Source organism: Castor canadensis, chromosome 18 (assembly GCF_047511655.1).
Source record: "Castor canadensis chromosome 18, mCasCan1.hap1v2, whole genome shotgun sequence".
NCBI lineage: Eukaryota > Metazoa > Chordata > Mammalia > Rodentia > Castoridae > Castor > Castor canadensis.
Genome location: NC_133403.1, coordinates 1512313 through 1525837, shown reverse-complemented (window position 1 = coordinate 1525837; position 13525 = coordinate 1512313). Strand labels below are relative to the sequence as shown.

At 54.4% G+C, this 13525-nt stretch overlaps 1 protein-coding gene across 1 annotated transcript in view; it reads left to right on the top strand.

The window, feature by feature from the left end:
• Ttc28 (tetratricopeptide repeat domain 28) overlaps positions 1 to 13525 on the top strand; it is a 444103-nt gene that overhangs the window by 331270 nt on the left and 99308 nt on the right. Inside the window, 1 exon segment of the mRNA XM_074060812.1 lies at positions 8132 to 8639. Coding sequence (XP_073916913.1) covers positions 8132 to 8639 — 508 coding nt within the window.

The window sequence follows — 13525 nt, the reverse complement described above, 5'->3', positions numbered from 1 at the left end:
ACCCAAGTGATCTTCCTGCCTCAACCTCCTGAGTAGCTGGGACCACAGGTACGCGCCCCGGGCCGGCGATGCATGTGCTTTTCGTCACACACCCCACCCGTTTGCAATGTGGATCCTGACCACCTGCGTCTCTCCCGCTCCCTGTCTCTCGCTCTGACACCTGGCTTCGGAGTCACGCGACTGGGACCGGGGCACGACCTGCTGGGATGGCCGCAGGTCGGGAGGTCTCCTGCCTCAGGCCCGACCCCCGTAGCAGGAGGGGACCTGACTTCCCTTCATGGATCCATGCCAAAGTCCCCGGTGTTTGACATCCAGCACCGCTCCAGGGAACTCGGGGATTCTTCTCCATCCGATTAAACTGTCGTCCACCAGCCTCTGCAAATAAGCTCTCCTTCCTTCCAGAAACGTCTCCTGTGCCCCCTTGCTTCTGCGTGAGTCTCTCTCTCTCTCTCACTCTGATTCTTCATCTCCCACCCTGCCAAGGTCAGTTTATGACTTCGTGTAAATACTGTCCTGGAAGGGCCAATGGCACCTCCAGGTCAACCCGTGCTGAAATTCAAGTTGGCTGCAAGCGTGTCCTCAAACGGCACCGATCGCCGTGGGATGTCCCCTGTCCCAGCCGAAATCCCTACGGAGCAACTGGAATGGACTGAGCGGGGTTTTCTGGCTTGCACTTCAATAAACTGCAGCTGCAGGTGAGACCAGAGGGAGAAAGTTCCTCAAATAACCCTAAGTGACAGTGTCAGGGGACCAAGGGCCATCGTCACCCATCGATTCAGCTCCCTAACTACCAGGACTCAGGCCCTTTGCTCTGCTGTCGTCTGTGGGCCAGGCTGTATGTAGAACGGGGTCCTGCAACAAGTACTCCTGGGGGGAAGTGGAGGAGGGACACGGAGGGGCAAGATGGAGTCAGGCCTGGCCTCTGACGCCTGTCCTTGTCCTCAGCACTTCCCACCCTTCAGGCGGGAGCAGCTGCGCCCTGCCGTGGGCCCTCAGGGACGCCTGTGGCCTCGTGTCAAGTTTACACAGAGCACCAAGTTTTCTGAAAAATGCAATCATTACAAATTCTGGCAGTTTTTATGGCGTAATTAAAATGTCTAACAGGATACCTCTGGGAAGGCGAGGGAGTTTGCTATTTATAGAGCCGGCCCGGGTAGTGTTTCTTGCTAACTTTCTCATCTCATGACCTATAAATTGCTCTTAATAGCTAATCTGTCATCCCAGCTTCTCGTACCAGAAAGCTTGTTCCCTTATTAAACTGTTAATTTGCATCTGCAAGGGACATTTAAAATCCTGGGTTTGAAAACATTGCAGGTTAAAGCAATGCCTTATAAATGATTTATCACCTGGGATAGGTGGTAGATTTTTCTGATACCATATTATTCTTCCAGTCCCCATATAACTTTGATTAAAAAAAAAATCACTGGGAGGCCCCCTCTGGCCCTACAATGTGAGACCAGGCTGCCGGGTCGCCGTGAGAGGCCGTAGGTGTCAGGACCAGCATTCAAAGCCCAGAGTGAGGGGGTCTAGTCAGCTGCTCCAAGTGCGACGGCAGCAAAGGGTTCAGATCTGCCGCTGTTTCCTTTCTGGAATAACTGCAGCGAATCCCTGCAACCCTAGGGGGAGACGTGGGAACAGACCGGTTAGTTGTCCTGATGAACCCGACCCCAAGTCCTGAGCACACACCGTGGATGTGACCTAAGACTCCCAAAGACCCGTGATTGACATGCTAAGTCCCCTTCTCTCTGCCAAGTCTCAGAGACCCCATGCTGGACGCTCTCTTAGGATTTAACTGTTGCTTGGGATCTGCGGGAGCAGGGGAGGGAAGGGTAAGAGGAGGCCAGGGCAGACCTCAGATTCATGGGCTCCCCATAAGCTGCCCAGAGGCCACACGGGGAGGAAAGGTGACTGCTTACGAGACTCAGGTTAAGACCGAACCCCAGTAGCCACTTGGTAAAAGCTCTGAGATCAGAGCGAGTTTTTTGCACAAAGTCCTCAGCGATACTGATTACAAAATTCCTTCTTATTCTCATGCACGCGGCCTTGTGTGACTCTTGAGTACTCAACTCCAGGAGTCCGTGGCCACTGTTCAACCTTTTCCAGAACCACACGGTCCTCTCCGTTGCTGATCGCGGGTAGATCTTTCAGGCTACAGTTCGCTCGTTGAGTAGGGCGCGCGTGTCATTTGTGACAAGTCCCCAGAGAACGCAGCTCAGGCTTCAGCTTCTTCTGGCTTTTATTTGGGTGCAATTGAGTCTCCTAAATAAACCTGTGATTTGGATAACTTGCTACCAGGCTGACCTTTGCGTCTAGATTAGAGTAGGTTTTTATTTATTTTATTTATTTATTTAGTAGTACTGGGGTTTGAATTCAGGGCTACATGTTGAGGCACTCCAGCAACCCTTTTTTTTGGTGATAGGTTCTTTGAGATACGGTCTTGCCAACTGTTTACCCGGGGTGGCTTTGAACCTGGGATCACAGGCGTGAGCCACTGTGCCCGGCTAGATGAGTCCAGGTTTTGAAAGAACACCTAAAACTGATTGTAGTACCCAGTTCTCTTCAACGCAGCTTTTCTCCAAGAATATCTAAAATGTCACCGTCCAGAAGCCTGTGGTAGCTGGCTGGGAGTTAACTGTCACAGTTACCTGTAGCTCTGAGGCTACCTGGGGAGTGACGTCACTACGTCATGCTCAGTGCGGTGTCAGTTATGCTGCAGTAACGGCCAATCCCAAAATCCCGGTGGCTTGAAACACAAAGGTTTGTTTCTGTGCCCAGCCAGGTGTCTGGGCCACAGCGACGTGCCTCTCACCTGAGAGCAGCAGTTGTGTGCTGGGGCTGCCCTGGCTCCTGGGAAATGCCCCTGATGGTCACCGGGGCAGGTGACACCGCCCCACCCCCGACTTCACGCGGGCAGGCGTGTGCAGTCCCACCTGTGTCACAGAGCCACGTGACCGTGCAAACGGTTCTGTCCCCTTCCTTCACTGCACTGCTTCCGTCCCCCGCGATGACCCAAGGCAGAGCGCTCCAAGTCACCAACTCACCCACTCACTTTGTGACTAACAGACTTTATTTTAGAGCAGGGAACCCAAGGGGTTGTAAAGAGTGTCCCCTCCTCCTCCCTCCCCCACTCCTCAAAGTCCCCTGGAACCACTCGTCTTTTTTGGACGTGGCTTTTGTCACCAAGCAATGTATGCTTAGGGCATCCTTTTTGTCCTTTCACAGCTCCATAGACGATTAATTTCTCTCTCGCACTGAGTAACGTCACGTTTAATCGTGCACCAGGGTGTATGTATGCATCCATCTTCTGGAGTCTCCTGGTTTCTGACAGGTTGGTTGTTTTGTTATGAGGCCGGTTCTCACCATGTAGCCCAGGCTGGCCTCGAACTCACGAGCCTCCTGTGCCCCCACCTTTGAACAACTCCCAGCCGCTTGCAGTTCTTCTCAGCCGCTTGCAGTCCTTCTCAGCCATCAATAAAGCGGTGAGAAAGACTTCGGGGCAGGGTTTTCCGTTCATGGTGAATGCCTGGGAGCAGTGTTTGCTGGATCGCATGGCAAAACTACATTGACCTTGGAAAGAAATTCCCGCACCGTCTTCCAACGGGACCGCACCGTTTTTTCACTCTTTGCAGCAGTGAGTGAGAATCCATGGCTCTTCCTCTCGTTCTAACTCGCGTGTAGGTCCCTGCTTTCATTGTGCATACCAGTGCACACCAGTCTGTGTGTCCCATGCTTTCTGTCTGTCCATCTTCAGAGCTTTTACCCTTTTTATTAATTCTTTTTTAGTGAGCATTAGATTTTACTCCTCTTTTAAAAGGTTTTTTTTTTTTTTATTGTCATGCTGGGTGGGGGAACATTTACACAGTTCTTACAATGGATCCAGTATCTCACACCTTTACTTGTAGGGCCACGACCCATTGCAGGTGAGGTCTTGCTGGATTCTTGGCCTGGCATGGCTGTCTACTTGTCCAAGCCCCCTTTGTGACAAGGACCTCCCTTCTCCACTGGATTGCCTTGACTCCTTTGTCAACCATGAGCTGCTTTTATTTGTGTGAGTCTAGAGAATTTTCTTGAATGCCCAAATGAATGGATCAGTCAACGAACAGACCCAAAACTCCGACCACTGGAGCAAAAGTGGCTTCTTAGTGTGTGTTGGACGTACCAGGGGCTCCAAAGTGTCCCTAACGAGAAGGTGACATTCTTACACAGATCTGCCAGAGAGTTTTTGGCACATGAAGACCGTGGCGCCCCCATTTCCCCCCCCCATCACGGGGCAAGCTGCTTCTGCTGCCATTTCACTTGTGGTGACATGGCTTTGCATCCTGTGTCCTGGTCACCTTCGCCACATCTCTCAAATGGCTGAAAATAAAGTGGGTTGGTGTAGAAAGAGAAAGTAAAACCGTACAGTTTTGCAGTATTTTCTGTGTGTGAAGCTGTGAGCCAGGTCAGTACAAACTCTCTCGTGTGGCAAAAGCCCTGGGAGGTATTAATTTTCTCAGCTTACAATGGGGAAACTGAGGCACGGAGATGTCACGTGATGTGCGTTAAGCACAAAGTGTCACTTGGACCTGTGTATGCAGGATTGCACAGTCAGTCCCTGTGTCTGTGAGTCCTTTTGTCCACCCACAGGCTGTGGGTGATTGATTAAGCGCCTCAACTTCATGGGCGCCCACCTGGCAGGGCATCCGTGGCGCATGTGGACGGGGTAGGGAAAAAACAAACGCCGTATTTCTGCTGGTGGCTGCAGACACATTTCCCCAGCTCTGCCCGATGAATAAATCAGCAATTATTTCTGTCACACTTCCGTGCGTGGAATCCTCCCACAAAGTGGGACCCGCGTGGAAAGTAAGGTGTCACCGATGCAGTGATCGCCTTGCAGCTTACATATTATTTTATTTCTCAAACTGAAAAGCCCTGAAAGGCGGTCTGCAGACCTCTGGGCACATCCTGGTCCTTGCCAGTTCCATGGGGCCAAGTTGTGAAATGCAGAGCCTGGCAGATACTCAGGTCACAGAGTGGTGGTGACTGACCCCGGGGGCCACATTTGCAGCTGGGAGCTCTGCTTTGGCAGGAGCGTGGGTCATTTCTGTCTTGTAGACAGAGACAACCCATTGTCTGACTGCACGCAGAGGCCGTGTTAGCATCACTGCGCCAGTGCGTTTTAGCATTCAGACACAGATGTTCCAAACTGCTTCCTCGGTGGGAAGCAGCTGCTGGTGATCTAGCGCCGAAATCTCACAGAGAGCCATGCACGAGTCTGCTGGAGGGGGGACCCGCCACCCCCACCCCGCAAGTGTGGGCCTGGGATCCTCGTAACCACCCGCCCCCCACTACAGTGCTGGGCTCGCTCTACAGAAGCTCGAGCAAAGGTGGGTGATGACTTTGTAGTTCAGTCCCTGGTACGCACCATCGTGTGTCATTTGCCCGTGGCTGTGGTGACAGACAGGAATATAGAGGTTTGGTCACAGCGGCTGGCGTGAAGCTGTCAGTTGTCACTGGTAGCTTCTGCCAGGTCCCACGTCCCTACCCAGTCACCCTGCAGCCTGAGCCCCATGCACACTTTAGACGCTGCACAGTTTGCCCAGGCTCCTGTTCCCGATCCCTGTGGAGCATGCACAGTGTGTGATGGGCACCATTTTGGCAGGAAAGGTGACAAGGGAGAGGTAGAGCACTGATGCTAAATCCTGTCCCGTTCTTGCCCCGTACCCGCTGCCTTTCTGATTCCACAAGCTACGATGCCCATCGTAAATGATAGAGCCCCTCCCAGAGATGCAGGTTGGCAGGACACCCACCACTGAAGACCCTCGGCCCGACAGCACTGCCTGGCGCCTGGAGGATGCCAGGAAAGAGCGAGCACCCTGGTCCTCCCCGGCCCCTCACCCCAGGAGGAGACGCCCCAACATTCCCTTTCCATCTGTTCAGGGAGCAGCAGTAAGGCCGCTCCCCAGTCTCCTGGCCTTTAGAGAGATGGAGAAGCAGAAGCCGGGGATCCCAGAGTTGTCACTTGGAGTCACCATGAAGCAGAAGTTGCCTGGAACAGTGCCGTGTGGGGCTCTGTGCCTGCCCCAAGCCTTAAAAATCCATCCCTGCAGAGTGGGGCGTGCACTGCCTCCAACCCATCCCGTGTTTGGAGCTATCTAGTGAATTCTTTATGGCCTGCACTTTTCCCAGAGGCTCAGGGCTGAGTTTGGACACACTCAGTTCCTGGTTTGGTGGCTGGGTCCTAAAAGGGTCCGTGCGCAAAACCGTGGCTCAGAGTTCAGTGGCTGAAGGTCCCCGAGTTAGGAGGGGCGGTGCAGCTCTGAGCCAACTGTGTCTGACTCTGAGCCACCCCGGCTTCAGAGAGCGCGAGCCCTCCACGAGGGCAGCAAAGGCTTGTGGTGGCAGGGTCAGGGGACTGTGGCCTCCCTAGCCAGGCTTGGGTGGAAAAGAAGCCCAAAGAAGAAGGTGGGGAAGGCCCCATTTGGAAGCAGAGGACAGAGGCCGAGCCCTGGGCCTCCAGCAAGGGAGGGAAGCACTGTTGGGTGGGGTGCAGGTGCCGAGTGAGCAGGAGAAAGGCCCAGGTGCGAAGTGCTGACACCTTAGACCCAGAGAGGTGTCAGTTCCCGCCTTGGGAACCCGAGGCCAGCGCAATCCAGGTGGCCTCCTGGTGGACGTTACCTTGTTTCTGCCAGCACAGCACTGCAGCATTGTGATTGCTGGGGGGTGGGGGAGTGGGGTTCTCTTCCCACCGCTCAGGAAAAGACAAGAAAGTAAATTTCTAAGTGTGTATTTCCTCTCTAATTTCTGAGTCTTTTTTGTTGGAACATCTGTGAGATGACAAAAAAGCAACTTAAAACAACATGGAACGTTTTTGCAAATACACCATTTGCAAGCACGGTAAAAATAGTCTCCCAGTCATTTTGACCGAGAACTGCTGCTTCACAAGGAAAGAAAATCAAGTAGCAAGTCACTCATGTCTATAAAATATTAATAAACGTGTCCTGAGGTGCACAGACACAGAACATGTCACCTGGCTCCAGCAGGGACAGCATCGCCTCATCGAGGCCCTCTGGAACTGGCCTTGCCCACGTGTGACAGGCAAACTGTGCCCTTTGTTCTGCCAGGACCACGTGGTCATGCTGCAAACAGGCTCCCCCTTTGTCATGAAGAAAGGGCACCGTGTGGCCCTCAGCTACAGACACACAGTGAAGACGGGGGAGGACAGGCAAGCTTCCAACTTAGAATAAAAAGAGGGGAGCAGAGAAAGCCCAGCCCAACCCCCCCATTTATGTCTGCAAAGGAGTCAGGAAGCAAAGACAAGGCTGTCCGGGACCTCAGTGACCTGTGACCTCCCCTTTGCTGTTTCGTTCACCCTGTGTGGCACACTTTCATTAAGAACTTCAGACAAAAAGGATTTGTGTTCTGTTTTGGGGACAAGGAGAGCAGGGTGGCAACCAGTGGGAGGTTTGGGCGATGGCCCTGGCCTGAGATGCTGGGGCTACTGGAAGGACGCCTAGACAGGAAAGGACAGGCTGGAGAGCCGGGTGAGCCCGAGGGGCCGGGGAGGTTTGACGTGGCCAGTGGAGACACTGGTCGTACCCCACCCACTGTTTCCCTCTCAGAAATTCGCGGCTAAGCCCTCCACAGCTACCAGCACTGAGGAAGTGACATTGAAGGTGAAGAGAGCGGGCCCCTCAGTGGGTCCTGGGTCTCCAAATAGCCAGTCGTCACGGGCGGGTGGCATCTCCCTTGTGCACTTGCTTTGGAGAAAGACCAGAGTGGACAAGTGGCCAGGGGGCCCATTTCTCCCGCGAGTGTCCTGTGAGTGCGTGGTCATTAATTCCGGCTTTCTTACACGTGTTCTTACAGCACAGAGATCAGTAGGGACACAGAGCTGTGAGGTCACAGTGGATATTAAGATGGGAGTTACCTGAAACGCCAGCGTGTCTATTTTGAGATCAGCAATGAAAGCTACTGATCGGGCGGCCATTGTCGTCTGTTGGGGACTGGGAGTCCGATGACTATCATCTCGCTGATAGAAGCCACCAGTGGGGACGGGATTGCTAGCTCCAGGTGCGCCCTGTGACCTTTTATCTGCTGAGACGAACCAGAGTCATCTTTTGTTTCTCATCTCCTCATCCTCTCTCCCCAGGCAGCTTCGTCAGCCCTGAGCAGCCTGGGCCACGTGTACACGGCCATCGGCGACTACCCCAACGCGCTGGCCAGTCACAAGCAGTGCGTCCTCCTGGCCAAGCAATCCAAAGATGAACTCTCGGAGGCCCGTGAGCTTGGCAACATGGGGGCCGTGTACATCGCCATGGGCGACTTCGAGAACGCCGTGCTGTGCCACGAGCAGCACCTGAAGATCGCCAAGGACCTGGGGATCAAACGCGAGGAGGCCCGAGCTTACAGCAACCTGGGCAGCGCCTACCACTACCGCGGGAACTTCGACAAAGCCATGTCGTACCACAGCTCCGTGCTGGAGCTGGCGCGGGAGCTGGCGGAGAAGGCCATCGAGATGCGCGCCTACGCGGGCCTGGGCCACGCCGCCAGGTGCATGCAGGACCTAGAAAGGGCCAAGCAGTACCACGAGCAGCAGCTGGGCATCGCCGAGGACCTCAGGGACCGGGCAGCAGAGGGTCGAGCATCCTCCAATCTGGGTAAGGACCGGGTGGCTTGCCTGGGCAAGTGCCATCTTCCTGGAGACGCTGCTCACTGCGCACCCGCCCCGGCGTGCACACCCCAGAGCCTGCCTGCCGCGACGTCCTGTCCCAGGGGTCCAGGGACCACGAAACACCCGCCTTCTGCTCTGTCCACGCTTACCCGGTTAGAGCGACAGAGGCAGGAAGGTGACAGGAGCTGTGACTGGTTAGGGAAGGGGCAGCTGACGGGGATTGTGCAGCGCGAGAGATTTTTTTTTTTTTCCCTGCAGGGTCAGTGGACTGCCCCTCGCCTCAGAATATTTTATTCTTCAAAATGACGTGTGTCCCCAAATAACGCCGACCGCGTTAGTACGAACGCTAGTGAGTTTTGCGAGCGGCCCGTTTACATAGGATGGGTGTGCGGACGTTGTTTGGGTGGCACTTGGTTCCAGTGAAGACATTTATCCTTTGGGGGAGGCCCCCTGGGCTGGTGGGTGACCACGAGTGGCCGGTACCTTGCCGCCTTTGAGAAGACGTCGTCCTTTTGTCTCTGTAGCCAAGCACAGGTGTGTTTAGAAGAGTCGGTTCAGTTCACCCGGGTGCTTGGAGCCCCTGGTTCGTTCTGTGCCCATAGGGATTCAGGGCAGGGAGAGGACAAGGAGCAGGTGTCCCAGTTGGCACCTGTGCCAGAGGCAGGGCAACAGGCAGCCTCCTTGCCACCTGCAAACCCAGGCATCACCATGTCATAGCTGTTAGGAAAAGACCGGGCTCCTAGAGACGGCGCTGACGGTGTCCGGAGGGAGGGTCCGGAGGGAGGGTCCGGAGGGAGGGTCCGGAGAGCCCGGCAAGCACGGTCCTTCCACAGAGCACAAGAGTGGCAGTGTCCTCAGAAGCTGAGGACGTGCACGACCCTTGCCTTTGTGGAGTGGGGAAAGTGAGAGAGGTGCCCAGGACACCATGGCCTCCCCACAGGACACCGTCAGCGGCCGTGGGAAGGAATTCCTGGAAGAAAACCTGGGGGCTGAGAATAGACTGCGCGCTCCTTCCGGGAGCTGAAGCATGGGGAGCGACCCGGCCAGGACAGGAGGGCGCAGGTGACAAGGACCGCGAGGGAGGGTTGGCACGTCTCCGGAGTGTGCCAGAGGTGGCAGGAGGTTGGCGGGGGCTCTGGCCAGTGTGCAGGGGACAGGGGCTTCTGCGAGCTGCGGAGCGTGGGACTGAGTGGACGGAGGGTGGAGGACAGGTGCGTGAGACTGTCCACGTCCTCCTCATCCGGGTCAGCTTTCAGAAGGTGCGTGTCCCCCCAGTTGTTCAATTTGGGGCCTACGGTAGGTTGGTTATTTCCTCGTTATTCCTTTAATGCGGTGGCCTAAGTAGGGGTGCTGCAGGTTTTATGGGGTGCTTTCCATCATCCCTGACAGTGGGGTTTGTGTCGTGCCCCCCAAACACTTTTGTGGATCTTTCTGACTAGAAAATTTCTCAACCCTCTTGATACTTTTTAAAGGACCAACTTTGGCTTTTCCTCTAGAAACTGCTTTACCTGTGTCCATCCCATAATTTTTAATATGTTTTCACTTTCATCGAGCTTAAAAACATCTGTGAAGTTTTTTTGTTTAGTTTTTAACCATTTGGGGATCGGGTGTGGAGGCCAATGGCAGAGCGATTGCCTAGCAGGTGGAGGCCCTAGCACCGATGCCAAGGCTTCACAAAAACACGAAAAAGGGTTTCCTAGCGATTGTGTCATCATCAAACGGTGACGAGGGACCATACGCCGTGGACTTCAGAGGACGCCCTGCTCAGGTGACAGCTGGGGACGGGCAGCAGATGCTGTTGCTCCGATTCAGCTGTGGTCACCGTGCTTTCCTGACACGGTCTTAGAATGGCTCTGTGTCTCCTGCTTGGTGTCCACACGTTCTGTAGCTCGTTTTGCCTTTGACTTATTTTATTATTTTTCTGCATTTTTAATTTGATGCTTGTTAACTGTAGACAGCGCAGGGTTAGGTCTTGGTTTTGTTACTATTATTGTTGATTTGGGCAACTGTAGCTGTATTAGTACTTTTGTGTGGCTGTGACAGAGTACCTGACGTATGTCACATACAGGAGGACCATATGTGACCTCCTGGTCATGGCCACTGGCCCTGGGCACTCTGCAGAAGTCGTGGTGGCGGAGTGAGTGACAGAGGGGCTTCTTCACCTCGAGGTGGACGGAAGCAGAGAGGGAGGAGGGGACAGGGACCGAGTTCCACTTGGCCGACTTCCTCGGTCCAGGCCCCACCTCCTAAAGTTCTCACAACCTCCGCAAATCGCACTGCCACCACCTGGGGACTAAGTGGCGTTCAGAGCGTGAACCCGAGGGGGCGTTTTGTGCTCAGACATGCTTCTCCCCGCTCCCCAAAGACGCAGGGCCACCTCATAACGCAGCCCGCACTCGGCTCGTCTCCAAGAGGCGCCGAAGCTCCAGTGCTGTTCACAACTCCGGGTTCAAAGTCTCCTCTGTGACGCAGTCATCTCTGAGCGAGAAGCTAAAGTTAAAGAAAAAATGACATACCGACTTCTCAGACACAATGGCGTGAAATTCCCCTTCCCACAGAGAGGGAGGAGGAATGAGGCCCAAGCGAGACTGGAGCCCAGCAGGGCGGTCATTAAGTCTGGCAGCTCCGTGTCCAGCAGCAGGGCATGTGTGCCGTGACAGGCTGGGGGTCCCGGACGGCTTGGGTAACCTCACCCCTCGGACCTCGCCACCGCGGCCCGCGCGGCCTCTCTCTCGGGCTGGCTCCGCGTGTGGCGGCAGGTGGTCCTGGCTCCTGTCACCCCCACATTCCTTTAGTCTCCATCACATCTCTGGCCCTCACCCCCCTGGGGTCACTCATCGCCCTTCCCGGGGCTGTGTGCAGGCCTGTCCATGACGCCCAGCCTCCCGGGCTTCCCTTTGAAATCTGGGTGGAAGCCGCCGTGATCCCGCAAGCCGTGGCTTCTGCGTGCCTGCAAAGCCGGCGTCTCGTGTGGACGATGCCGGGGTCAGCTGCTTCTCCACCTGGAGCACAGTTCAGCACACGGTGCCGGCCACGGAGGAACGAATCCTGGAGAAACACTCTCTTAGGTGGCTCTCGGCCAGCAGGCAACCTGGCGTGCTCTGTTCCCACGGCGTCTTCCACGTGGGTTTCCTTTTCCCACCCTGGGCTGAGATGCCCTCAAGGCATCTTTCCTGTTGTGCCAACGCAAAGCAGTTGGCTTCTGTTTATTATTTATCTTATCTTATTTGGGGCAGAACTAGGGTTTGAACTCTGGGCCTCACACTTGCTAGGAAGGTGCTCTACCACTTTGAGCCATATCCCCGGCCCTTTTAAGTGTCTTTTCAAGTAGGCATCCATCTATTTTGTGCAGGAGATAGGTCTCCTGCTTCGCCGAGATTGCAGGCAAGCGCCACCTTGCCCAGTTTTTTGGGGTCTTGCTAACTTTTGCCTGGGCTGGCCTCAAACCTCAATCCTCCTGATCTCCACCTCCCAAGTAGCTGTGATTACAGGTGTGAGGAACCATGCCTAGCCAGTTGGATTCTTTTTAATGGAGTTCATCTCTTCAGAAACCATTCTTTCCTTAGCCCTATCTTTACGTGGACTTTCCTCACCAAACCACAAGTTGTTCAAGTCTTTCTTTCCCAGTTCTCATTGCCCACCTGGCTAAGTGCAACCAGCAGTGACCATGCCATCACCTGAGTGCTGGGCTGCCTCAAAACCTTGTCTGCCCCATCGCTCAGGCTCTCACCTCTGAACTCAGCCTCCCGCAGGGCCTCTGAGTGGCCTCTGGTCCAGCTCCCCGTACAGTCCTCTAACCTGTCCGCACCCCCGGCACACTCTGGTCTTCTGGGCTCCCGCCAGAATCGCCCGCTGGGCTCTGTCCACAGCATCCTGGGACCCCTCACCACATCTCTGGACTTTCCAGACTCCTCTACCCAGCAGCTCTCAGGGCTTGGGAAGCCCACGGTCAGGTTTGGTCACAGCAGTGACACCGCTTCCCTGCTTTCTATACTTGTCACTTTGCGTCGCCATGCAGCTGCCTGACCTCCACAGTCAAGGGAGGACGATTGGCCTTGCTCACGGGCTCTGCTTGGGCAGAACATCGTGGTGGCCGAGCCCATGGTGGAGGAGCTCGTGGTGGACAGGAAGCGGGTTGAGGAGGGAACCAGAACCAGTACAGCCTTCAAAGAAGCGTGCTCTGGGCTGGCTTCCTCTATCTGGCCCACCAAATACCCCACAGCCAGGGACCATGTGTGTGACACAGGAGCCTGTGGGGCATGTCAGGTCAGTCACAATGGCAGCCTTTTAATTGGAGAATCTCTTCCCTTTATACTTAATGAAGTTATTAGTGTTGTAAGGTTTGGGTTCACCAGCCTACTGCTGGCTTTCTGTTGGTCCCTTTATATTTTGTCCCTGTGTTCTTCCTTCTCTGCTTTCTGTGGGTTAATTTAACATTTAGGTTTTACTTTAAGCATTTGCTTTTATCTTTTTACCCTTCTTGGCTGCTGTTTGGGGCTGCTCTTAACAGTCACATCGTGTGGCCGTGTATGGTGGTGCACACCTGTAATCCCAGCATGGGGTCCCATTTTGGGATCCCATTAACGTTTTTTGCCTAGCTGGCCTCAAGCTATGATCCTCCTAATCTCTGCCTCCAGGTGCCTGGGATTGCAAACATGAGCTGCTACGCTCAGCCTCTTCACCTTTTCATTTACTTGAAAATGTCTTTGTCTTATCTTCATTCATGAAGGATAGTTTTGCGGGATGTGCAGTTCTAGGTTAATATTTGTATTTAAAGGTGTCTTTCCAGTGCTTTTTGCCATGTGTGTTTTCTGGTAAGAACTCAGTGGATGTTGCGTTCCGCGTGTTATTTTTTTCTACACTGCTTTCGTG